Source organism: Moschus berezovskii, chromosome X (genome assembly GCF_049115385.1).
Source record: "Moschus berezovskii isolate FMDL1 chromosome X, NW_MosBer_1.0, whole genome shotgun sequence".
Taxonomy (NCBI): domain Eukaryota; kingdom Metazoa; phylum Chordata; class Mammalia; order Artiodactyla; family Moschidae; genus Moschus; species Moschus berezovskii.
Genome location: NC_142488.1, coordinates 129,767,843 through 129,793,210, shown reverse-complemented (window position 1 = coordinate 129,793,210; position 25,368 = coordinate 129,767,843). Strand labels below are relative to the sequence as shown.

General features: G+C 42.8%; 1 protein-coding gene across 2 annotated transcripts in view; it reads right to left on the bottom strand.

The window, feature by feature from the left end:
- F9 (coagulation factor IX) overlaps window positions 1–24,812 on the bottom strand; it is a 31,011-nt gene extending 6,199 nt beyond the window's left edge. The window contains exons 1-6 of one of the 2 annotated variants that reach the window (XM_055393810.2): window positions 24,725–24,812; window positions 18,073–18,236; window positions 17,860–17,884; window positions 13,573–13,686; window positions 6,041–6,169; window positions 3,428–3,633 (exon numbers count right to left, since the gene is read on the bottom strand). In XM_055393810.2, the coding sequence (XP_055249785.1) occupies window positions 3,428–3,633; window positions 6,041–6,169; window positions 13,573–13,686; window positions 17,860–17,884; window positions 18,073–18,236; window positions 24,725–24,812 (726 nt within the window). The remainder of the gene's footprint in view (window positions 1–3,427; window positions 3,634–6,040; window positions 6,170–13,572; window positions 13,687–17,859; window positions 17,885–18,072; window positions 18,237–24,724) is intronic. The other variant, XM_088833774.1, reaches the window with a different exon arrangement.
- Window positions 24,813–25,368: the final 556 nt, after the last annotated feature.

Below are 25,368 nucleotides of genomic sequence, written 5' to 3'. Positions count from 1 at the left end.
CACATTCTTAACCATCTGAGCCATGTATCTCAGATTAAACATACAATATGTATGGCTAATATGGAACCTGAGGCCCATGATAAACCAAAAGAGAAAGACCAGGCACATCGCATCCAGGGCCAGACAGATCCTAACTCAAAGCAGAAGAGGAGGGTGGAGCTCTTGGGGGCAGGTTCGCGCATGCTCAGAATTGTTGGCTGGTAGGGTCAAGCGAATACGACCAAAAGCCAGTGAGAGGTTTAGAAAGCGGAAACTCAGTGCTGCTTCCTCCAATTTCTGACTTTTAAGCTGTTGATGAAGGTAGTCTCATAATATAGGTGTTGCGATTTCTCTGTTTTCTCTAATGTTCACATCTTTCATCGCTTCCCTTTGTAGCTGTATGAAATTTGCGTTCTGTTTTACTTGCTCACTCCGCCAAGGATATACCGACTCTAGGAAATAGCCTTTCTGTTCCCATATAGTGCAGTCAACCCTCTAGCTTCCTCTCTCGGCTCCTGAGTGGCTCTGCAGAGTCCCCGAGTTCTCCAGGGGCCCTGAACCCAGAGCTGGGCATCTGGAAGGAAAATGCAGGAAACTCATGCCTCATGCCTCCGCTTCTCTCCCAGGCCCTCTATCGCTGTGATGCGGGATTAGAGGTCAGAGATCGGTCAGTCTTCCTGCGCCTTTGACCTTGGGGTCGGAGGTTGGAGCAGCAGGAAGCGCAGGGGGTTCTGGGAAATGCCTGTGGCCAACCCGCTGCGGCTGCGGCGGCTTTGCCTCCAGTGGGGAAGTTGAACCGAAAGCCCTAGAATAAGGTAAGCATGCACGTGGCCGATGACAGCCGCGCGAAAGGTGAAGCTCACTTCTTAGGGTCTCAGAGCGGGGCAGGGTGGCCGCGGTCCCTAGCCTGCCCTGTCTCATCTCCCAGCAGGTGAGCCCCGGCCCTCGACTGTCCGGGATGGCCTTGTTCCCCCGCTGCGGTTCTCGGGACAGAACAGTGCCTCAAGTCAACAATTCCACGAGCATCTGCTCGACCAGATCTGCTCCCCAAGCTGCCCGGCTCCCGTGACTGACCCAAGTGGCCGGAACAGCCTTTCTTCACCAGGAACAGAGTCCACCTGCCTGCCTGGAACTTTCATCCGTAAATCCTCCGAGAAAAAGTCGTCGCCCCCTTGCTCTTGTGGCCCTGCAGCTCTTGCCAGCCCACAGCAGCTGCTACTGCTGCTATTAAGTCATTTCAGTCGTGTCCGACTCTGTGTGACCCCATAGACGGAAGCCCACCAGGCTCCCCCGTCCCTGGGATTCTCCAGGCAAGAACACTGGAGTGGGTTGCCATTTCCTTCTCCAATGTGTGAAAGTGAAAAGTGAAAGTGAAGTCGCTCAGTCGTGTCCGACTCTTAGCGACCCCACGGACTGCAGCCAACCAGGCTCCTCCATCCATGGGATTTTCTAGGCAAGAGTACTGGAGTGGTTTGCCATTGCCTTCTCCGAGCCCACAGCTAACCTAACCCTTTTCTTGAACAGGTTAGACGTTTCCAGTTCGTTCAAATTATTCGTTATTCTATAGGAAACTGAACTCCATCTGGGCCTCTTTGCAAGATGCTTCACCCATGTGGTCGTGTGATTCCCCATCCCCTTTTACTGACACAAAAGCATTTTGAATCTTTTCTAGGTGGTGTTGCAACTCCAGCTGTTGCTCACTTTCTCTTGATGCTTGGCCTTCAGCAGGGGTGTTGCAGTTCGGTCTGCAATCAAATCAGGTATTTCCACTTTGCAGATTAACTGTGAATTGGTGGCAGTTGGCTCATTCATAAATGGGGAGAGATTCTGGTTGTCTTTTTTTTTTTTCCTGTTTTGTCTGTGTCTAAAAGTGAATTTAAACTTTTTTCCCCCCATTTGGCTGTGCCGAGTCTTAGTTGCAGCATGCAGAATCTTTAGCTGAGTCATGTGCGATCTAGTTTTCTGACCAGGGATTGAACCTGCGCCCTCCCGCCCCCCCCCCCCCCCCCCCCCCCCCCGCCACATTGGGACTTAATTACTGGACCACCAGCGACTTCCCTAAAAGTGACTTGTATATTCAGTTTATCTCCTGCATTTGAAATCCAGTCACCTTTTGTGAGAAATTGGGTGCAGTGGGTGTGGAGAGAGAGTTTCTCTGGTGAGGAAGGAATCAGTGTGAAAGTGTGACAGGGTCTTTCTGGAGTATCCTAGAGAGTAGCATGGCTCTTCACATTTGGAAAAGACAAGACTGAAACCTGGTGCTTGGTACCTCTGCAGTCAGTAATCTTTCTTCATAAGGATGAAATAGTGAGTAAATGTGTGTGGGGGTGAGTGATCTTGAACACTCCAGATGACCTCACCTAGGCTTATAGGGAGGAGACAACAGGTGCATTCACTATTAAGTGTGCAGCAAGGAAGACATGAAAAGATTTGTAATGATGGGTCTCAAATCTAGCCCTTGGTTACCTCAAAAACATGGACAGGTGATTCTCATGTGTGTTGTCTGCAGATCATACCTGGAGAAATGTGGGACTAGGTACCATGAGTCCACTATTTGGTGTTTTGGACCCTAGCTGCTGGGCTTCCCTGGTGGCTCAGATGGTAAAGAATCTGCTTGAAATGCAGGAGACCTGGGTTTGATCCCTGGGTCAGGAAGATCCCCTGGAGAAGGGAATGGCAACCCACTCCAGTATTCTTGCCTGGAGAATCCCATGGACAGAGGAGCCTGGTGGGCTAATGTCCACAGGGTTGCAAAGAGTCAGACATGACTGAGCCACTAACACACACACACTCTAGCTACTATAACAAGTTTGTTTCCTTTGGACCAGTGAGTTTCCAATTGTACAGTGTCAGAATGACCTGAAGGGCTTGTTTGTGCTCTGATTGCTGGGCCCTACCCCCAGAGTTGCTGATTCCTGTAGGTCTGGGGCACAGCATGAAAATGTACAGTCCGAACAAGTTCCCAGCAGAATCTGATGCTACCATACCTTGAGAACTACAGCCTTGGACCAAGCCCCTACCTCCTATGCCCTGTCTGGGTCCAGTACCCCAGTTCTTCCCTTAATCCTTCCTGAGTTCTTTTAAAAATGCCTTCGAAATACTCCAGTTTCTCTGGACCTAGAGACTTTCTGACTCTGTCCAGTTCTCCCAGGGGCTGAAGCTGAAGTAGTACCCAGAGCCCCAGTACTGGTGACCTCACTTCCAGACATCCTTGTTGCTTGTTGGAAATCCTGTTATGCCATGTTCTTGGTGCCAAACTCTCCTTGGCCTTGTGTGGTAGCTGTCCCTGGATTTCTCTCTCAGCAGCTCCTCACCTGTGGGGATTTCCTCATCCTACTTTGTGCTGAAACGTGCCTAAACACTTTCCTCATCCCAATAGGTCTGACCCCACCTGGCCTGTCCCTTTTCCACTGGACTCCAGTTTTGACACACCGTCAACACCGAGTACCTGCCAAGGGAATTGACCTCTTGCAGCATCTTCTCCACCAACCACACGATTGAAGTCATTGAATGATTGGTTGCTTTGAGTGACGTTATCCCAAATTATTTCAGCTTCAGAAGAATTTTCATAGTTCATATTGGAAAAAATAGTCTCAGCACGGGTGAGCTTCTTAGAAGTATGTGAAACAGAGACTCGTCCACAGGGAAATGGCACTAGACAAATGGAAAAAAAAAATTAGTACCCTGGTATTTCTCATTGGCTAGCAGACAAAAGTCTGGAGTGAGGCCCATCCTTGTCATGTCTGAGAAGCAAGCCCATCGGTATTTTTTAAAAAATTGAATCAATGAATATACTCTCAAACTAAGAGGTTAATTGCATTATTTCCATGGAAAGTTTTCAAACGCTTCATGAAAAGGACATTTGACTCAGGAATCTGTCATCTTTACGGAAACAGAAGAGGTGTTCCCAAATCAAATTTCATAAGACTTTATCTTCCCTGGTGGCTCAGACAGTAAAGTGTCTGCCTACAATGCGGGAGACCCAGGTTCAATCCTTGGGTCGGGAATATCTCCTGGAGAAGGAAATGGCAACCCACTCCAGTATGCTTGCCTGGAAAATCCCACGGATGAAGGAGCCTGGTAGGCTACAGTCCATGGGGTCACAAAGAATCAGACACGACTGAGTGACTTCACTTTGATTTATATGAAGTCCAATGACTTCCTGTTTCTTTACGAAAAAGTTTTATTTCCAGGTACTGTCCTTGAATGGAAATCTGGGGATTGGTGCCATATAACCTTGATTTTAGAATTAGGTAAATGGGATGTCTGCTCTTTATTGTTAACGGGATTTCATTTTTTTCTTTTTTGAGGCCACACTGCATGGCTTTTGGGATTTTAGTTTCCTAACCAGGGATCAAACCCAGGCCTCTGGCAGTGAGAATGCAGAGTCCTGAGCACTGGACTGACAGGGAATTTCTAAGACTTCTTTTGTAGACCAAAATGCCTTCAAGATTCCAAGGTGAAATTTAGGTATCCATTGGGGAGAGGTCATTGTGATTTAATTACCTGGCTGCTGAGTATTAACTAAATAAATTACTAACATGATTATAACCACCACATCTACCTGGGCACTGGCTACCTTTTACCTTGGGTTGGTTTATTTCCTAAAGAAAAGAAATCATCTACTGATACAATGGGGAGAAGCAGAATGGAAATTTGTAGTCAAGCAAAGTCACTTCACATTTTATTTCTCACTTTCCTTCTATCCACATTCCTTATAACAGACATTTCTATAGCAACCAGCTGTGGCAAAGTATCATGAAGACAGCATGTGGTTGGGAAAACAGGAAATTAGTTCAAAATACTTATGTATAAATATAAATCATCAACATTGGCTCGAGAAAAGGGACCACTACTATTGAAAGGCAGAAAAGCTTATTTTAGTTTTGGCTTATTTATTCTGTTAAAACTAAGGCTATATTCAGAATAACACTTTAATAGTTGGAGGTGGTTCTCCGTTTTTTCTCTTTCTTATAACAGAAAAGGACTTATAACGATTTAGCTACTCTGCTGTCTGTCTACACTGGAAGTTAGGTTTCAAAGGTAAAAACAGATACACAGATACACACATACTTCTCCCTAGGTAGGCTAGTTTGAAGCTGTGTATGTCAAGAACCAGGTAGAAGGATGGGAGGCAGGCAGGTCCTTGAAGCATTAGACTCTTCATTTTAGTGCAGTCTATATATATTCTTATCTTCTGGTTCTTTCTTTAATTTCCTCTGCCAGGTGCATTGCTAAGATAGGTATCGAACCCAGTTACAGAGGAATGGTGTTTGATTTAATGTATAATTTAATAAGCTATCAGCTTTTGGAAATGCAAAAGAAATTATATCTAGTTTGCTTCAAAAAGGCCCCTCACTTATCAAATATAATTGGTCCTGTGGAGCTTACATTAAAAAAAAATTCCAAGTTTCTGCTGCCTTCATTTCCAGAGAAGAGCAGTGTGAAGAGTGGAGATGCTCTCCACACACCAGTCAGCTGTCAATATGGTGGTATGGTTGACATAACTGGGAAACATTGCTTTGTCCACTGCTGTATAGATTGACTGTGCTGATCCGCTTGACACACTCAGAACAGATAGTTGTCAGAACTATTCTGATGCCAAGCATGTAAACTCAGGCTGGGAATGAAGGAGAGAAAATAACTTCCTCAGTGTAAACCAGCCATGCTCGGACAGATCATGCTTAAAATTCACCAGCCTTGTACTAGAAGCCTATCAGTCAACCACATATGTATCTTTTATTTTTTTATTACAGGATCACTACATTAATTTGACTTCATGAATTATAGATATGCACACAGAAATCACACAAATCAATTGCTTCATGATATAGAGGTCAAAGGAGAAAATTGGGTACAGAAAAGACAGAAGACAAGTACAGAATTTCTATTCAAAATGATGGTGCAATTTGAAAAATTAATTTGCCCGTATTACTAGTCTTTTCTGTGATTTCAAAAGGAAGTGAAAACAAGGAACGAAATTATGTAGGATGCTAAAAGTTCAAATATGGATTTGGAAAACATATCTGCTGAACTTAAAAAAACAAACTTAGATTTTGACCTGCTGGTTCGCAGGACTTTTGGTCTTTTGCAAGTCGGTATCCAGCAGTACAGGAACAAACCACCTTGTTATCTGTGTCCCTTTTACAAAACTGCTTGCATCTGCCATTCTTAATGCTGCATGTTGCATCTGAAAGAAAGCAAAATCCACAGCAATAACATCAACTAACATACAATCCTAAAAAGTACATGAAACCACTAACTCTGGTACAGGTCAAATATAAGCTGAGAGCATTCGTGGAGAGAAGTTTGTGAGCCTTGAGCTAAGAGTAGGGGGGGAAAAAGATAAAATTCTTAGTATGGCATAAAAATGGTGGCAGCAATATATGTGATTTGGCATAAAACTGAAGGTGTAGATATGCTATTTTCACAAAATCATAGACTTCAGTGAAAAAAGCTGCTTATTAAAGTATAACAGATCCCAGAAAGTACCTAGAACTTTGGTATGAGTTTTCACAAGGTGATTTCACTTGTTTAAACAGTAAACAGATCAGTACAGAGGACCTTATCAACAGCCCAGAAGCTCTCCTAATTCCCCCTTCTGGTCACTACTTCCTCCTTCCCAAAGTTACCATTACCCTGACTTCTAACAAGGAATTAGTTTCACCTGTTCATGAACTTTATCTAAGGAGGAGCACCCATTATGTACTCTTCTATGTTTCTGTTAACATTTTGTCTGTGAGCTTCATCCATGTTGTTTTGTATAGCCATAGTTCATCTACATGCTGTGTAATACATTCCATTGTACGAATATTACTACCTCTCTTCACCATTTTACTGTGGATGAATATTTGAGTTGAGTTTCCAATTTTTGGGTCTTATGTTTAATGCTGTAATGAACATTCTTGTACATATCTTTTGGTAACATATGTGTGCATATTTACTGGATATGTACTCATGAGTGTAATGATTGGACCATATGTTCAGGCTTAGTAGATACTGCCAAATAGTTTTCTAAGATAATTATACAAATTTAGATTCTCACCATCAGCATATGAGAGTTCTAGTTGCTGGATATATGCATTGTTGATACGTTCTCCCACTCTGTGACTTACCTTTTCATCCTAAACAGTATATTTTGCTGAATACAAGTGCCTACTGTTAATATAAGGGAAGGAAATGGCAACACATCCCAGTGTTCTTGCCTGGAGAATCCCAGGGACAGAGGAGCCTGGTGGGCTGCCATCTATGGGGTCACACAGGGTCAGACATCACTGAAGTGACTTAGCATGAATGTATGCACTGTTAATATAATCCAGTTTTTCAAAGCAAACTTGAAGCTGGCCCTGGTGGGTATGTATCAACACAGGAGAATGAAATAAGGTCCTTTAAGGGAGCTAAATGCCAAAAACACTATGTGTTGACAATGATAAACAGTCTAGTGGCCCATATTCTCTTTATTCTCCTATACAATTTCTCTTATTCATATAATATGTCTTTCTTTGTCTCTTGTAATGCTTTTTGGTCAGGATTCTATTTATCTGATATTAAGATGGCTTTGCCAGTTTCTTTGTGTTAGCATTTACCTGGCAAATGTTTTTATATCCCTTTATTTTATCCTCCTGGTATAGTTTTATTTTAGGTATCTCTTTGATCAGCAGCATATAATTAGATTTTTAGCTCTAGACTGAAAATTGTCGTTAACTCCAATTCACGTTAATTGTGATTCCTGATATATTTGACTTGTTTCTGCCATCTTATTCTGTATTTTCAAATTCCTGTGCTTTCCCTTTGTTTCTCCAATGCCATCTCAATAACAGGAAGTAGCAGGGTTCAGGCCTTGCTAGCTGAGACCTGTTGAGTTAAGAGAAATAGGTGCTGCCCCAGGACCGATTTCTGCCTCTAGAGCAGTGCAGGAACACAGTGAATGGAAGGCACCTTCCCATTACCTACAGGCTTAACAGCAGTAGAACTTTCAAGAGAAGTGCTCGTTTGTCAGTGCAGTTAGAAAATGCATGGCTGTGTTAGCCACCTGTTGTGGGCCACCTTAGTTGCCCCCACCCACGTCTGTTCCAGCCCCGTTGGTGATTTGCTCTGTGTGGACTTCTCTTGGCTTCATCTAGGTGCCGCCTTGAATGGCCTGGCTCAGATCTGTATTGTGGACCTCTGGTCTCTTTGCTTGATGCTCCCGGGTTAATGCTGAGGCCTGGGATTCCGCGTGGCCTCTCAGAGGGGCCCCAGTGCGTACAACGTGGTGATGCCGGGGAGTTAATGCTGCACAGGCTGAACTGTTGACCATCGAGAGATGTATGCTGGTGGACAGATTCTTTTACCTCTTCTCCCTTCTGAGACTGACTCTCCTGAGGCCAGCTCACATGGCTTCTTGGAAAGCAGTCCCCAGAGATCAAGCAGTCAGTTGCAGGTGAGGAGAGATGACTCCTACTCTTGGCTCTCCTTTCCTCATTTCTCACTCCCCCATCCCTTACTCTTGCCCCTCTAGAATTGCACACCTTAACACATAAGCTCGTGTCACAGACTTTTTTTTTTCCCTTTAGATTTCAGGCTAACAGAATGACTGTATGATCTGGGAGTATATTATGGATTTGTGAGTGACAGGTCTAAATTTTTGAATTCCATTTTACGTAGGTAGCATAGGCTAGAGTAATGATTAGTTCATGTTCCTTACTGATCTTCAGGAAATGAGGGAAGGCAAATCAACTGTTACCAGGTAGACAAAGGAACCAGCCTAAGCTTTACACCCTTTGCTGCCAATAATCTACTAAGTGCAGGAGCCAGAAAGATGGCACTTGGTCCTTTTTATTTATTTATTAAAGACCTTTCTCCTCACTAAAGGTAATTACATCACTGGCTCTTCTCATGTTACTAGCAATCATTTTGTTGCTGCAAAGCAATACTAGAGTGTGCAGCCAAATCAAATACCCTCTGTAGGGAGTGTTCAGTCAATATGAGAATGTGCAGAGTTCACAGAGGTGGGTGGCAGGTGCTGACCAGTTCGGACCTGGCCATGCACAACAGGAATGGGTAAAGTTGAGGTGCTTTTCCTGATTCTGCATCCTTGGCTAAGTAACTGGACTGCTCCATCCTTTCCCCCATTTGTCACTGCACTTTGTGGCCTAGTATGTTGCTGCTGCTGCTGTCTTGTGGCTTGGTTTGTGCACACAGTGGGAAATATTGCTGTCCGACGAGCAGTCTTTTGACCTCAAGTAAAGATCTTAAGAGTCTGGAAAGAAAATAATAGCACAAGGAGTTCCAGTGGAGAGGTCTGTAGTTCTGCACCTCAGGGACAGTCACTGTAGGACTCAGTCATCAATTGTTTATGGAGTACTTGGACATTAGGCCCGTGTTGGGTGTAGATTCTCCCTGGTCCTTTGGTTGGTTGGTTTAGTTGCTCAGTCGTGTCTGACTCTTGCGACCCCCATGGACTGTAGCCCGTCAGGCTCCTCTGTCCATGGGATTTCCCAGGCAAGAATACTGGAGTCAGTTGACATTCCCTTCTCCAGGGCATCTTCCCAACCCAGGGATTGAATCCATGTCTCCTGCATTGCAGGCAGATTCTTTACCGTTTGAGCCACAAGGGAATCCCCTAGAATATCTGTGGATGGACATCTCACAGTGTCTGTTCTCCCTCTATGTTAGCACAAACACATCTAACTCCCCTCCTGCCTACTATATAAGTTAGTGTGTTCTGCTTCATTTTACTCTGCCTTCATCTGCCCCAATATATTCACAGACAAGAGAACCAAAACTGGGATGAAAGATATTCTCTTTAACAAGATATTCTCTTCAACTAAACTCAATGTATTTTCTTTTTTTTTCCCTACTCCACAGAAATACACAGTATATTAGTAGTGTCTGTGATTTACCAAAATGAAAAAAAAAAGTGTTTCTGAGCTTGTTTTTCTTTCCATCTCTCTTACTGTGGGGAAATGCCTCTTGTACTCTTTAGAAGAGACAGGAATGGCCGAACTCATCCAGACTCTGATTTATCTGAAAAGGACTCAGATGGGATGTGTAGCTGGGGACACTCAGTGGTCTTTATTCCAGCCAAAGGGACACAGTAGCCAGTTAATTGTTCAAACCAGAAAGCATTCCCTGAATGTTTGCACCTCTCTTCCCTGGAGAGGAACCTGATGAACAAGAGAAGAGGAAAAAGAACAAGGTCTTAACAATGGAAATCTCCTTCCCTTTCAGACACTGGGTGAGGCCCGGGACTTGGGGCACCGATACTCCATGAACTGTGCTTTTTCTCTAGTGGCTTTTGAGATCAGTCCTTAGTTCAGTTTGAAGCAACAGCTTAAATGGGAGTTTGTATATTCTTTTGCTTTCCTCTAGTGTCTGAGGTCAGAGAAGGCAATGGCAAGCCACTCCAGTACTCTTGCCTAGAAAATCCCATGGATGGAGGAGCCTGGTAGGCTGCAGTCCGTGAGGTCGCTATGGGTCGGACACGACTGAGCGACTTCACTTTCACTTTTCACTTTCACACATTGGAGAAGGAAATGGCAACCCACTCCAGTGTTCTTGCTTGGAGAATCCCAGGGACGGGGGAGCCTGGTGGGCTTCTGTCTATGGGGTCACACAGAGTCGGACACGACTGAAGTGACTTAGCAGTTAGCAGCAGTGTCTGAGGTAGAGTTTTTTGAGAGAATGCCTACTTTGTTTCTCAACTAAGCAGCTGGGAGGATTTTTCTAAACCATGGTCAACTGGGCTCAAGATACCCTAGAGGCTAGGGTTGGTGGTGGCTGTGGTGTCTCCACAGAGCTGTGACCAAACCAAAATGCGGCGAACCTGAGGGGCCTGAAAAGGTGCCCATTGTAGACTTAGCACATTTGCTGTGTGGACTGTAGCCTCATGCACATAGCAAAACCTATCATAGCAGTTTTGTGCTTTTATAACTACATTCCTCTGGGCTCTCTGCCTCTTTTAAAGTGTCTTTATGTTTAAACTGAAGACATTTTGTTGTTCAGTTGCTAAGTCATGTCCGACTTTTTGAGACCTCATGGACAGTAGCACGCCAGGCTTCCCTGTCCTTCACTATCTCCTGGAGTTTGCTCACATGTTCATCGAGTTGGTGATGCCATCCAACCATCTCATCCTCTGTTGCCCCCTTTTCCTTCTGCCTTCAATCTTTCCCAGCATCAGGGTCTTTACCAATGAGTTGGCCCTTTGCATCAGGTGGTCAAAGTATTGACTTTTCAACATCAGTCCTTTCAATGAATATTCAGGATTGATTTCCTTTAGGATTGGCTGATTTGATCTCCTTGCTGTCTAAGGAACTCTCAAGAATCTTCTCCAGCATCACAGTGTGAAAGCATCATTTCTTTAATGCTCAGCCTTCTTTATGGTCCAACTCTCACATTTAGGAGTATTTAACATTAAACACTATTTTCAGTTATACTTTGCTATGATATGCCCTTCATTCTTAATGGAGACCAATTGACTCTTTCATTCCATCAGCTCTAATAATTATATTATTTAAGGTGATATTCAGTCAGTTTCCATAAGCTTCCAAGCAACAAGATCAGATTTATCTTGATCCATCTGAATTTGAAATTGTAACCTTTCAGATGCTAGTAGCACTTCGGAGATGTTGAACCAATGAGCATGCCCATAGGAAAGGGAACCCAGGCGTTGGAGTGTCCCCACACTGTGAAGCCTAAGGGAGTGAGAGTCCAAGCTCAGGGTACCAGTTCACCCACATGCATCTCCTTTTGTTCTTTCTTTTTAAATGTTTTTACCCTGCTACCTTTTCCCTATCTTCTATTCCTTTTAATCTTTTGGATCTCAAAGGAACATGATCAGTGGTTTTCCCTTTAGCACTGAAAAGATTTCTGCACAGTATTAGAGACGACTTTCCCCCTTCTCTATAGGACAAGTGCAACTGCTGCATTTCATTTTGTTTTAATGCCCTTTTCATCTGTGTCAGGTGGATTGCCATAATGCTTAAATAGAGTCCTGCTAATTTTCTACTCTTTTCCCTTAGTCATGTAGTCTGTGGTGTTGAATTCTTTCCCTAGGACTGCACCTCTGTTCTTCTGGAGTTTCAGAGTAGAAAGAGATTCTGTCATTAGCACTGAATGCTTTTCACAATCGCAGTACCAGTAATCCTGCATCCAGAGGTAATAAACAAATAGGGAAAGGACTTTGGGGTTTACTGTTCCAACTGCCAAAATCTCAGAAAAAAAGAAGTCTAGGCTATCCAAAGAAAAGATGCACAATGACCCTAGATTTTCTATGTAATTCCAATATATCAATTTAGTCAAATTCAGTAATGAGTTCTGAATTTTGTCAACAAATTTCACATGTGAAGTGGTTCTTATGGGTGAAGAAGAACATATTATAAGGGAGACTTGGCCTTCCCTACCCCAATTCTATACTTAGTTGACTTCAACTTCTTTGTTGATATTTTAGTCGAGTTCAAATGGTTTTATAGGTCAGTTTTCTTTGCTTTTTGTGAATAGCAGTTAGAAGCATGGGTTTTGGTCAGATAAACTGGAGTTCAGGTCCTGGCTGAACCGTTTACTGCTTCTGTCATTTTGAAATGTTTGAGCTGCACTTTCCTCACCTGTGTAGAATGGGGAGAATAATGGTTGTATTGAGGATGAATAAGATAGTGGAACACTATTACCAGTTCTGTGCATGCATGCGTACTAGGTCACTTCAGTTGTGTCCAACTTTTTGCAACCCTATGGTCTGTGGCCCACCAGGCTCCTCTGCCCATGGGATTCTCCAGGTAAGAATACTGGAGTGGATTGCCATTTCCTTCTCCAGGGGATCTTCTCAACCACAGGACTAAACCTGGGTTTCTTACATCTCCTACACTGGCAGGCATGTTGTTTACCACTAGTGCCACCTAGGAACCTACCACTTCCTACTGCTGCTGCTGCTGCTAAGTCGCTTCAGTCGTGTCTGACTCTGTGTGAACCCATAGACAGCGGCCCACCAGGCTCCCCCGTCCCTGGGATTCTCCAGGCAAGAATACTGGAGTGAGTTGCCGTTTCCTTCTCTGCCCTAGTTACCAAATATTACTGTTGCTCTTCGTATGGTTTCTTGAACTCATCCTGGAAACTATGACCACAGATAAAATGAACTGATCATCTTTACAAGCTTTAAAAGTATATGTTATACAATGGGATATTATTCAACCTTCAAAAATAAGGAAATTCTCTCATATGCAACAACGTGGATGAGCCTGGAGGACATTATAGTAAATTAAGGCAATCACAGAAGGACAAATACCACATGATTCCACTTATATGATGTGTCTAAAAATAGTCCAACACATAGAAACAGAGAATACAATGGTGCTTGCCAGGAGCTTGGGGGAGGAGCAAGTGCGGAGTTGCTGTTCTCCAGGTTTCAGTTATGCAAGAGGAATAAAGTCTAGACATCTGCTATACAGAGTTAGCAATACGGTATCATATACTTCAAAATTTGTTGAGTGTAGATCTCATGTAAAGGGTTCTTTACCATAATTTAAGAGAAAATTATGGTACATACATATTGCATTTCCAGTTGCATCTGGTTTCAAAGGGAAATTTGGAACCACCAGTAATCCAAAGATAGTTACTTACCTAATTCACAGTTCTTTCCTTCAAATCCAGCTTGACACCAACATTCATAGGAATTAATGTCATCCTTGCACATGCCACCATTTAAACATGGATTGGACTCACACTGATCTCCATCTTCGAGGTAGATTAAGAAGATGAATTAGCAGATACATTGGTTAGAATGTCCAGTCCTTCCTGCACAGACTCATAGAGAGGGGAGCCTAATATTAGGGTCAGAGCAGGACTTCTGACCCGGAGATCAGCTGCTTATGGGATGCTCCTGTTTTCCTGTTTCTAAAAATTCTAATAAAGGTTTTTAGGCTAACATTGTTCTAAGAAATGACCCTAAGGAAGGCATGTGGATTGTTTTTGCAACTGAAGGGATGAAGATGAGGGAGAAGAAAGTCTGAGTGTAGAGATATACTCAGCAGAAGGTGAGAGAAATTTTCAGTCCTTCTTTATAGAATGATGATAGAGTTAATTCTAAATCGAACCATGTTGCTTCAGCAATCATCTCCGTGTCATACCCGGCTTGCTCTGTTGCATGTCTTGTAGAGCAAATTGAGCTAGGTAACAACAACTCCACTCAGGGAACTGGCAGCCTCAGCATGGTGCACATGCATCTACTTCCTCCCTTCTCATCATTTCACTGTTAAGTAGCCAGTGATGGTTCCAAACAGCCCAAAAGATGCTCGACTCCTGAAGGATATTCTACTGTCTATGATTAGGTCCCAAATGGTTTGGTAAAGAGACAAACAGCTTTCAATACAAAGAATTAAAAAAGAGAAGCTTCTGAAAATGTGCTATGTTTTTATATAGATTGGCTATGTTTCCTTCCTATCTTTCTTGAAGTTTCTACATTCTCAGCATTCTGGAGAGCCTTTGAAGACACTGGTCATCAGAAAACAGGACCAAAGAATAGGTAAGAGGGGAAGGGTCAGGATGAGAAGGGAACCCTTCAGTTGGATTTCTCAGAGCTCTGCCTCAACTCAACTCTAAGGCAGCTTCAGGGTAAAGGGGTGAAGAGAACTAGGAGGGAGGCTGGTGCGTCCTCTGAGCAGAGGAAGAGCCCTGAAGAAAGCCAGGAGCGAGATCAGTAAGGCTTGATGTGTGAGTAACAAAAGAGTAAGCGGTAAATATGACACAAGAATAAAACAGTGAATGAAAGGGGGCAATTCAAGAGGAATTTCTAATGGTCAGTCGTATGTTAGAGCCAAGATTCCTGACTGGAACCCTGCCTGCTGTAGGACAGCAGTAGTGTGTCTATCATGCTTGTTCTCAGGAGCGTGTATCCAGGTCCCACTGTCTGAGGGCTAATAACCTTTTCTCAGGAAGAGTCCCTCTCTGGAAAATCTGCTTGTTGTAAAAATTAGACCTTGTCCCCTCTGCCCCTTGATCCAATGTGCTTTTGCACAGATACTTCAGTTTGTTCCAATTCTGTGAAAACAATATACATTATCTCTGGTTTATTATTATTGATGTTCAGGACTGGTCTAAAAAAATGAGCCACATTTGCACTTTATATTGCAGATGAACAGAGCTGAATTATTTAGGATGTTTCACTGAAAAGCTCTGGGCTTGCAGCCAGCTACACAGCAACTCATTTGCTGAGACATATCTTTAAAATAAGTGTCATTTTATCCTGCATTTAGTCCTCCTTTGGGTGCTTGTCTGTGTATACTTTGGACTGAGGCAAAGCCACAGACAATAGGGGTCAAAGACAGCAAGGGAGAAGACCTTGCCAAGTGAGAGCTTCCTGTTTAAGGCTACTCAGTGGTGGTTTAATGAATAACCATGTTGAGATCTGAAGGGCGGGAGGGGTCATAGAGAAAGTGGGGGTTGGGCAGTAGAGAATTTGGCTGCTTTTCTGGGCTCCATGACTCCCCAGCTGCGTGACCTTTGGCAAGTCGTTTAACCTCCCTAAACCTCAGTTTCTTCTGTAAAATGAAGCTCCTAATGCTTTGCTCACAGGGATGGTGTGAGGATTAAAAGTGACAGCCGGTCTGTAAACTGTAAAGTGCTGGGCAGACGCTGGTTAATGTGGTTGGGCAGTTTTTCTTCTTCAGCCAAATTCTTCCCATGGTGAAATGATGGCAGAGGGTAGGGGAGGAATGAGGGGCCTGCGTCTCCATTGTGTGAGAAGGCCCACAGAGGGGAAAACAGCAGAGGCTATTTGGGGTGCTTGGTAATCTCAACTGCAAAGTGAAAAGAAGCATGGAATTGGGTTTTCTTTTTCTTTCTTCTTGTTTTTGTCTTGTCTTTAGTAGACAAAGCAGTACTGACAATGTAAAAAATTAATAAACAGAAACCTCAGTTAAATAGAATTGAGAGACCAGAAGGGAGAGCTCTCATGCCCAATGATAGCAGAGCCCAACAGGAAGAAGACAGATTCCACCTCTTTCTTGGCAAGGAGTCAGCCGATGACAAGCCAGGGACTCTTTATTTACTGTACCAGGTGGCACTAGTGGTAAAGAACCCACTTGCCAGTGCAGGACATGCAGGAGACGTGGGTTCGATCCCTGGGTCAGGAAGATCCTCTAGAGGAGGGCATAGCAACCCACTCCAGTATTCTTGCCTGAAGAATCCCATGGACAGAGGAGCCTGCGGGCTACAGTTCATGGAGTTACAACTAAAGTGACTAAACGTGCATGACCTCCTCACTTCCTTTTCCCCTCTTCAAAACAGTTCTCTGCCCTCTGTCCTGCAGGAATTTGCACATGGCTCCCAGTGGTTGAAGACTCTGAATTATGATTCTCTGCCGATCCTGAATAAACCCATCTTTGCTGTAGTCTTTTTCTTTCAGGTCAACAGCAAAATCATGCCCTTGATGTTCTCTAGGTTTCTTTACCCGAGTTATAGTAAACAACACAGCCTGTGGCCTAGAAGGCAGGGGCCCAGCTTCAAAATATGGTGTTAAAGAGGTACTGATTAACCCATATTCAGTAATGAGAGGCCAACTGAGGAGGGGATGGGTAATAAAGGGGACAAGAGAGTTTTTTAAATGCAGCCGGGAATATATGGGGAGGAAAAGTAGAAATTGATTTGCTTTTAAAAAAGAGAAGATTCAGAGTTTTAAATAGATTAGAAATAGAGAATGAAAAGACTTGTTTGGACTAACTGTAGTGGAATACCTCAGTAGAAAGTTGGCACGGTAGCATTCATTATTAAGGACAAAGGCAGATAAAGCAAATATAACAGAGTGGACCTCTTCTTTCCTCATGATTTAAAAACAAAGTGGAGAAATAATTAGTCACAAGAATATGAATAAGTCCATTAGTGTTCACAGAATGGAATCTGGGAAAATAGAACTGAAAGAATTCAGTGAATTGGCTGTCCAGAGTAGTTTCTGTTCATGCACATGGTCTTAGGTAAGTCAAGCTGAGAAACTTAACACTGCCTCAAAATCCTGCTGCTAGATTTTAAATTAGTGTTAAAACTTAGTTGTCATTAAAGTTGTGACTTTTCCTCCTTTTTCGATTCATTCAACAAGTATTTTCTCAGTGCTTCTGTACCAGATACTGTTTGAGATACTAGGACTACATCAATAAACAAAACAGTTGAATACACCTGCCAACATGAAGCTTGCATTCTAGCAAGGTGGGAAAAATTAATTGTTAAAGTAAGACTATTATATGATACTTCAGATGGTGAAAAGTGCTATGAAAAATAGTAGAGCAGGATACAGTGTCTAAAGTGATGGGGTTGTGGGGGGAGGCAGGTTGACATATTAAGAGATGATCAAGGCAGGCGTCATTGAGAGAGTGACATTTGGGTAAGGAGGTGGGAGTGAGCATACAGGAACCTGCCCAAAGAATCTTCAACATGCAAGGAACAGTCAGAGCTAAGACTCTAAAGTAGGAGCAGTTGTAGCACATGCAAGGAATAGCTGCAGGGCCAGGATGGCTGGTGCCCCGAGTGTGAGGGGGAGAGCAGGAGGAGTGGAGGTCACAGAGCGGGGCAATCAGGAGGGCCTTGTAGGCCACCAGAAGGAAGAAGGCTTTTGAGCAGTAAACATTTAAGACAATCAGCATTTTCTGATTCTCTACTGAGGATTGTAAACTCTCATTCAGTCCCAGATACAATTCTCTTTGGTTTCTTCCTTCTGGATTCCTGAGGTGGAACCATGTTCCTTTTGAAGCCCTAGGGAGAAGTAAGGTTTTCTGCCAGCAGATATTGCCATTATCTTGGATAGTTACCATTCAATGTTGGGTAAAAGCAATTTAACTTATTTTTCTGAGCCCTTTTGAAAGCAGTATGTAAATCTCGAATGTTTCATATACCCGGGAGAGGATAAAATGAATTGCTTACCAACATATTGCTTCCAAAATTCAGTCTATAAAGAAAAAGCGGACAAGTTAATGGTACTATTTACAGTGTTTTTGATTCCTTCTCTGTTATAGTATTTATTATATATATATATATATAAAATTCCAAAGGGAAATATGATTTTTTCCCTATTTTAAAAAAAAATTTTTCTATTCTTTGTTCTGCATCTGAAGGATGTTATGTGGAAATACTCACAGTTTTCTCAGTGTTTTCAAAAACTTCTCGTGCTTCTTCAAAACTGCATTTTTCTTCTCTACATTCCCTCTCAAGGTTCCCTCGAACAAACTCTTCCAGTTTACCTGAATTGTACCTCTTTGGCCGATGGAGAATTTTGGTGGCATTTTCATGGTCAAGAAAAACTGCAATTTAAAAGAACTCTTTAGCTTTAGGGAAAAGAAAATATCATGAAAATTAAATACATCTCTTAAGAAAGGCTTTGTTTTTTAATCCAAGTAATCCCAAAACCAATTTATCTTTGGGGCATGGAGCCAAAATCTATGATGTTCTCATGGTACTGTATACATATGGAGATTTAGGAATTAAAATTCCGTTTTACTTTTAGTCAAGAGAGCTCCAGTAATAAAAGGTCAGATTTTCAATCGTATTTGAATTTACTCTGGATGAAAAAGAAAGTTCTCAAGTAAGCAGTTAACTTCACACTTTGTCATCGTTAGAAAATAGCTAATTGCAGATCCTTGCAAGGTGATCCATCACCCTGGCTGGCCTGTGTTTACAGGACGCAGTTGCCCAGATGACTTGGCAGCACGTTTCTCTTGGAAGAGCAGAGGCCTAAAGGCAACCCTGGTGTCTCACTAGATATTAAAGAGAAACTCCTGCGTTCATGTTTTTTATTCTTTAAAACTTCAGACTCACAGCCCCTTAAGTTGGCATGTGTTCTAGGAATTCCAGTGACATATGTCATTCTCTGGGATTCAGCATGTGATTTATTTTATCTTTGACTGCCTAGCCTGTAGGAACACTCCTGAACACTGGAGGATTAAGGTCTCTAACCTAATTCTCCCCCCCTCCCCCCCCCATCTCAGCCTCTTCTTTCTGTTTCACTCTGTCTCTGTGCATGTGTCTTTTTCTAGACAGAGAGATATGGATATAGTATCTATATTTATAATTAATGACAGGAACTCAAGAAGCTGCCTAGAGTTATTCCTTCCCTTAAGAGAACATCTGATAGCATCTCAACAGGATGAGATGTTTATAACATGAACTTTCCAGGGCATTTTGGGACTGTCTTCTTGTTAGTGCCAAAGAGGGAAAAAAGGAAAGGAGAAGAAACAACTAAAGTCCTTTATTTCCATTGCAGCTGTTCGCTTTTTGGACCCTGCTAATCCCTTGACAGTCTCTCCCTTTTCTCTCACTCCTCCAGTCCCCTTGGGTTTTACTTTCCCCTGGAATTTAGCTTAGACTTTTTCTCTTCAACTCTTCCTTTGTCAGCTTTCTCTATTCCCTTCACCCCTTCTTCAGTACTTAATGCCCCACAATCCCAACTGCTATGTCAGACAGCCAGGTGCCCTGGGAGAAAGCCACAAGCTGCCAATGAGTGCCATGGCATATTGATGCCTCCCAGCCTCCACCATGCCCTCCTCTCTGCTCGCTAGTTCCTGTGCTTGGCCCTGGGCACTCTTACAGTAGCATCTGTGTCTGTATCCATTTACAGTGCGATCTAGTGGAAAAATAGGGGTTTGGAGGCAGAGCAGACACACCTGGATTTGAATCACATGTCTTACCAGTTATTGGCTATGAGACCTCAGGCAAGTCACACAATTTTGCAGCTTAACTTTGTCAAGTGTAAACAGTAGCATCATCAGACTGTCTGCCTCCCAGCAATGCTGACAGGATCAGTGAGATCCTGGGCAGGCTGGTGTGTGGTGGTTATCTCTCCTCCTTTCTATTCCTGTGTCTGGTCTGCCTTCCTCCTTTTCTCAATTTCCTTTTTACTTAATGCACTTTTCTGTGGCTCTTTCTCTTCTTTACCCCATCTGTATAATTAAATGACTCCTGTCAGGATCAGCAGTGACTTCCTAAAGGATTATTTTGAACTTCTGTATTTGCTGCCTGCTCTAAAACACTCATAATTGTTGATCTCTCCCTTCTCAGGGTGCTCTTTCCATGAAATCACTCTCTCCTGGTTCTCCCCTTTTCACTGACTCTTGCTTTTTTTAATTAATTAATTTTAATGAGAGGCTAATTATTTTACAATACTCTGGTGGTTTTTGCCATACATCGACATGAATCAACCACGAGTGCACATGTGTCCCCCCATCTCAGGATGGGGGACCCCCCCTCCTCCCTCCCCACCCCATCCCTCTGGGTTGTCCCAGAGCACCAGCTTTGACTGCTCTGCTTCATGTATCCAACTTGCACTGGTCATCTGTTTTACATATGGTAATGTACATGTTTCAATGCTATTCTCTCATATTCCACCCTTGCCTTTTCCCACATAGTCCAAAAGTCTGTTCTTTACATCTGTGTCTCCTTTGCTGCCCTGTATGTAGGATCATCATTACAGTCTTTCTAAATCCCATATATATGCATTAATATACAGTATTTGTCTTTCTCTTTCTGACTTTCTTCGCTTTATATAATAGGCTACAGGTTCATTTACCTCATTAGAACTCACTCAAATGCATTCCATTTTATAACTGAGTAATATACCGTTGTGTATATGAACCACAACTTCCTAATCGATTCATCTGCTGATGGATATCTAGGTTGGGTCCATGTTCTAACTATTGTAAATAGTGTTGTAATGAACATTGTGGTACATGTGCCTCTTTCAATTCTGGTTTCCTTGGGATGTGTGCCCAGCAGTAGGACTGCTGAGTCAGATAGCAGTTCTATTCCCAGTTTTTTATGGAATCTCTACAGTCTTCTCCATAATGGCTGTACCAGTTTGCATTCCCACCAACGGTGTAAGAGGGTTCCCTTTTCTCCAAATGCTCTCCAGTATTTATTCTTTGTAGACTTTTTGATGGTGGCCATTATGACCAGTGTGAGATGATACCTCATTGTGGTTTTGATTTGTGGTTTCTCTTATAATGAATGATGTTGAGCATCTTTTCTTGTTTATTAGCCATCTGTATATCTTCTTTGGAGAAATGTCTGTTTAGGTCTTTTGCCCACTGTTTGATTGGGTTGTTCTGGTATTGAGTTTGATTGGGTTTTCTGGTATTGAGCTGCATAAGCTGCTTGTATATTTTGGAGATTAATTCTTTGTCAGTTGTTTTCGTTTGCTATTATTTTCTCCCATTCTGAAGACTATCTTTTCACCTTGTTTATAGTTTACTTCGTTGTGCACTGACTCTTGTTATTCACCCACCACTTGCATCCATTCATTCCCCTTCTGCCTGCCCCATGAGGTTTGGTGTTCTCCCAGGCTCCAGCCCCCAGTTTCAGCCTTGTTCCTCTTCAATCCATACATCTTTGTCAGGGCCAGGACTGGGTGAGGTAAACAAGACCCCTAGGACACAGAATCTAAGGAGGCATGCTTTCTCAGGGTATGCAAGTATGTTTATGCCCTTCGTGCCTCACCCTAGTCCAGCCCTAAAGTGTTAGTCACTCAGTTGTGTTAGTCACTTAGTTGTGTCTGCCTCTTTGCGACCCTATGGACTGTGTAGCCTGTCAGACTCCTCTGTCCATGGGATTCTCCAGGCAAGAATACTGGAGCGGGTTGCCATTCCCTTCTCCAGGGGATCATCCTGACTCAGGGATCAAACCTCGGTCTCCTGCATTACAGGCAGATTCTTTACCGTCTCAGGCCCCATCTGAGTCCTTTCTTGACTCAACACACTTTTCTGTGCACTCACTCCTGCCAGGCACTGTACTAGGTGCCACAAGATCCATGCTCACTCCCTGGATCCTTACACACACACGTGGTTGTAAGTGCCATATATATGACAGTGAGTTCCAAATATCCGCCTCAAGTCAGATACATCTTTGGAATTCCAGATCATCTTTCCAACTCTGTAACTGTACATCACCATGTGGTTGGTAAGACCTGATGTTTCCTTAATATTTCTGTCATGCTGGATAGACAGTGTGCTCAGTGTTAGCATCCATTATTTCATTCCCTCCTCACGGCAGTTCCATGAGATAGGTGCTCTCATCTCAGTTTTATAAATCAGAAAAACAGTGGTTCAGAGAGGTTATGTAACTTGCCCCAGGTAACGCATTAAAGTGTCACTGTCAGAATTTAGTTGTGGACAGCCAGACTGCCCACAGTCCATGCTCTTAGGCACTGGGCCATATTCTAGATGCTCAAGGACGTGTTCTTTCCACTTCCTCTAAACCCTTTCCCCTTCCATACCCAGATGGTTAAGCCATGTCATTTCTAGTCAATACTTCCATAGTGCCACTTGAATTCCTTTCCCTCTTCTCATGCCTTCCCTGGATGATTTCAGTGGCCTCAAGACTGGTCTCCCTGTGTCTGGCCGTCTGTTCCTCCCACAGTTCATGAGAATGTTGCCAGGCCAAGCAGCCTAAGTCAGCAGTCAGTGGTATTCATGTTTATACTTCTGATGACTCCACATTGCATTCTTTTGTCCAAACTCCTTAGTTTAGGGCCTTTCTTATCTGATACCCTGACCCTGCCTCACCTGTCGTATTCAATATTGAAAGAATACTGAGTTCCTAAAAGACCTCACATTTGTTGTGAATCTGGATCTCTGCACATGAGTGCTCCTCTCTGTGTAGAATGCCCTCGATCAGGCATTTTAGTAGAATGAACCCACTCATTTTTTAAGACCCACCTCAAAATATTGTCCCTCTGTCAGTGTCCCCCCATTAATATGTTCCTTTCTCTATGCCCCTTTAGTGCCTGGCTTCCCTGGTGGCTCAGAGGTTAAAGCGTCTGCCTCCAATGTGGGAGACCCGGGTTCGATCCCTGGGTCGGGAAGATCCCCTGGAGAAGGAAATGGTAACCCACTCCAGTATTCTTGCCTGGAGAATCCCATGGACGGAGAAGCCTGGTAGGCTACAGTCCACGGGGTCGCAAAGAGTCGGACACGACTGAGCGACTGAACAGAACGGAACGGACGGATGCATCTTATCACGTTGTATTGAAATCTCTCACCTGGCCTCATGGAACTTTAGATCAGAGAGGGAATCTGACTTATCCCCAAGCCCCTCGTACCTTGTGGTGGTACCTGGCACTGTAGTAACCACTGTGTTGTGGACTGAAGCTGTCTTTTATTTTATTTCATTCATTCATTCTGAAAGATGGACAGCTTGGGTCCATACACTTTACAAAACTGAATTGGTTGCATGGAATATATTTGATTGCAAAATTCTAAATTGATGCAGTAATACCTAAGGGCAGCAGCCATGAAAATGCAACATCTCTGTGAAAATCATTCATAGAACCTACTTTTAGAAGCCAGTGACAGTTTAACAGCAGAGGAGAGCACTGTACCGACACTGCCAATCCTTAGGGAAAGCCCCCTGGTGCTCTGCTCAGGGACCTAATATCTCTGACTATGAGGACTCCACTCCCTTTCCCCTCACCATTGTCAGAGGGTCATATATTTAACCCTTCTTCAAACTTATCTCTTCTTTTAATTATTTACCAAGTTTCTAAAATCTTTTGTCTCTGAATCTGTCCTTTTTTCCTACATCTGAGGTCTTCAAAGGGGCAGCAGCCTTCTTAAAACCTCCAACATCTCACCACTTATCTCGAAGGAAGAGTTTGGATCCTTTGTCCTCCTAGATCTCACACTGATGAGATGTGTATAAGACAGCTTTATGTTCTACTTTGTGAATGTTCCAGCTAAATTTCTTTATTGCTTGATGCTGCCCAGTTTGCTGGTTTAATTTAACCTCTGCATTCATGTGTTGTTATTTCTGCATTTCAGTGTGACATCATGTCTGGAGTGGGAACCACAGGGCCAGTCTGCTTTCTGGGGATGCTTCGGGTTGGCACCCCTGATCTTGGCACTGTCAATTACTAGATTTGATTATAATAGGTTGACAAGTAAGTGTGATAAATGCTTCCTGTGAGAACATGCTGTTTGTCTAAATGGGATAGTTTCTTCTCTGTGTGCCTGCCTTTGGGGAATGCATTAAGTCACTGAAGTTGTGGAAAAAAAAAAAACAAGTGATGTAAATTGCATTGACTAAGTTTGTACTCTTGATGTCAATTCTTGGATTTGCTTTGCTGTCCTAAGAGCTCAAGTGAGCACTGGATTTCCCCCTGTGCCAACTCCGAGATGTTTGGAATCAGACAAAATAATTTCTTTCTAACCCATGGAAAACTTTAGTGAAAAATAACAACTTATTACTAAAAAATTTGTTTGTATTCTAAGACTATCAATTGAAGGTGTACGATTTTATAGACTTTAAAAATTAGAGGTCTGACTCATTAAATAGTTCTGAAATTTTGAATCACATTTTATGTCTTTAAATCAAACTTTTTGTTTAAGTAAAACCATTGTTTTTGCTCTGTTTCCCATTTTGATTTCAAAGTAATGAGTAAAGAACCCACAAAGTGAAAATTTTTCTCAACATTCTGCTGTTTCCTTGTTAAAGCATTTTCCCCCTTTCAATTTTTTTTTAAACCAAGGAGACGACTGTTGTCTAAGGAATTACATTGTCAAATCATAAGCCCAACAGTGTCCATTTAAAAAACATACTATAAATATTGTAAATCTATTTAATTTTTAAAATGAGGAAGGCATAGCTACCAGAGAACCAGTGCTTACTAACCCATAAGCTAACTACTGAATCATAAATTTTGTGGTCAAATCCTGTAATCATTATTTAATGAAGAAGACAGTTCCAGACGTTTCTGTATTTAAAATACAAGCACATTCAATGTAACTTTATAAAGGAAACAAACCTGTACATTCAGCATTGAGTAGATATCCTAAAAGGCAGATGGTGACGAGGCCCGGTGATTCTGCCATGATCATGTTCAGGCACCACATAAACTTTGTTAGTAGATTGTGCAAGTAGCAAGGTTGACCAATTGTTCCAAAGTACAAGCTGATCTGTATTTACTTCTGGGAAACAGTGTCTATCTCCCTCAGTGGGCTGTTTCCAATGGCCTCTTGGATTAAATGAAAAGAGGAGGCAGTGGCCATCGTTAAACTTCACCTCTGATTCCATGGGCTTCTGTCACTGTGGCTGACCTGAGACTGAAGCTCGAAATGACCCATTGTTAGAATAGGGGAAGGTACAATGGCTGCTGTTGCTGTGGCTGCAGAACTCATCTTAGGATCCATCTTGTCCTTGTCAGGGAACATTAATGTCATATAGTTGAAAGGTAAAGAGTTTGAAAGAATGAAGTCATTTTGTCACCCACATTAAAATGTTTCCACTGCTTATATCTGTTGAGTTACCTGGTGGATCTTTTATCTTCCTCCTCATAATGAGGAGTTTATAAACTTCATTGTGCTGTGTACGCATATGGTGAAGCAGATGGGCCCTGTCTCAGAACATATGTATATATGCTTGAGTGTATATATGTATGCATGTATACTT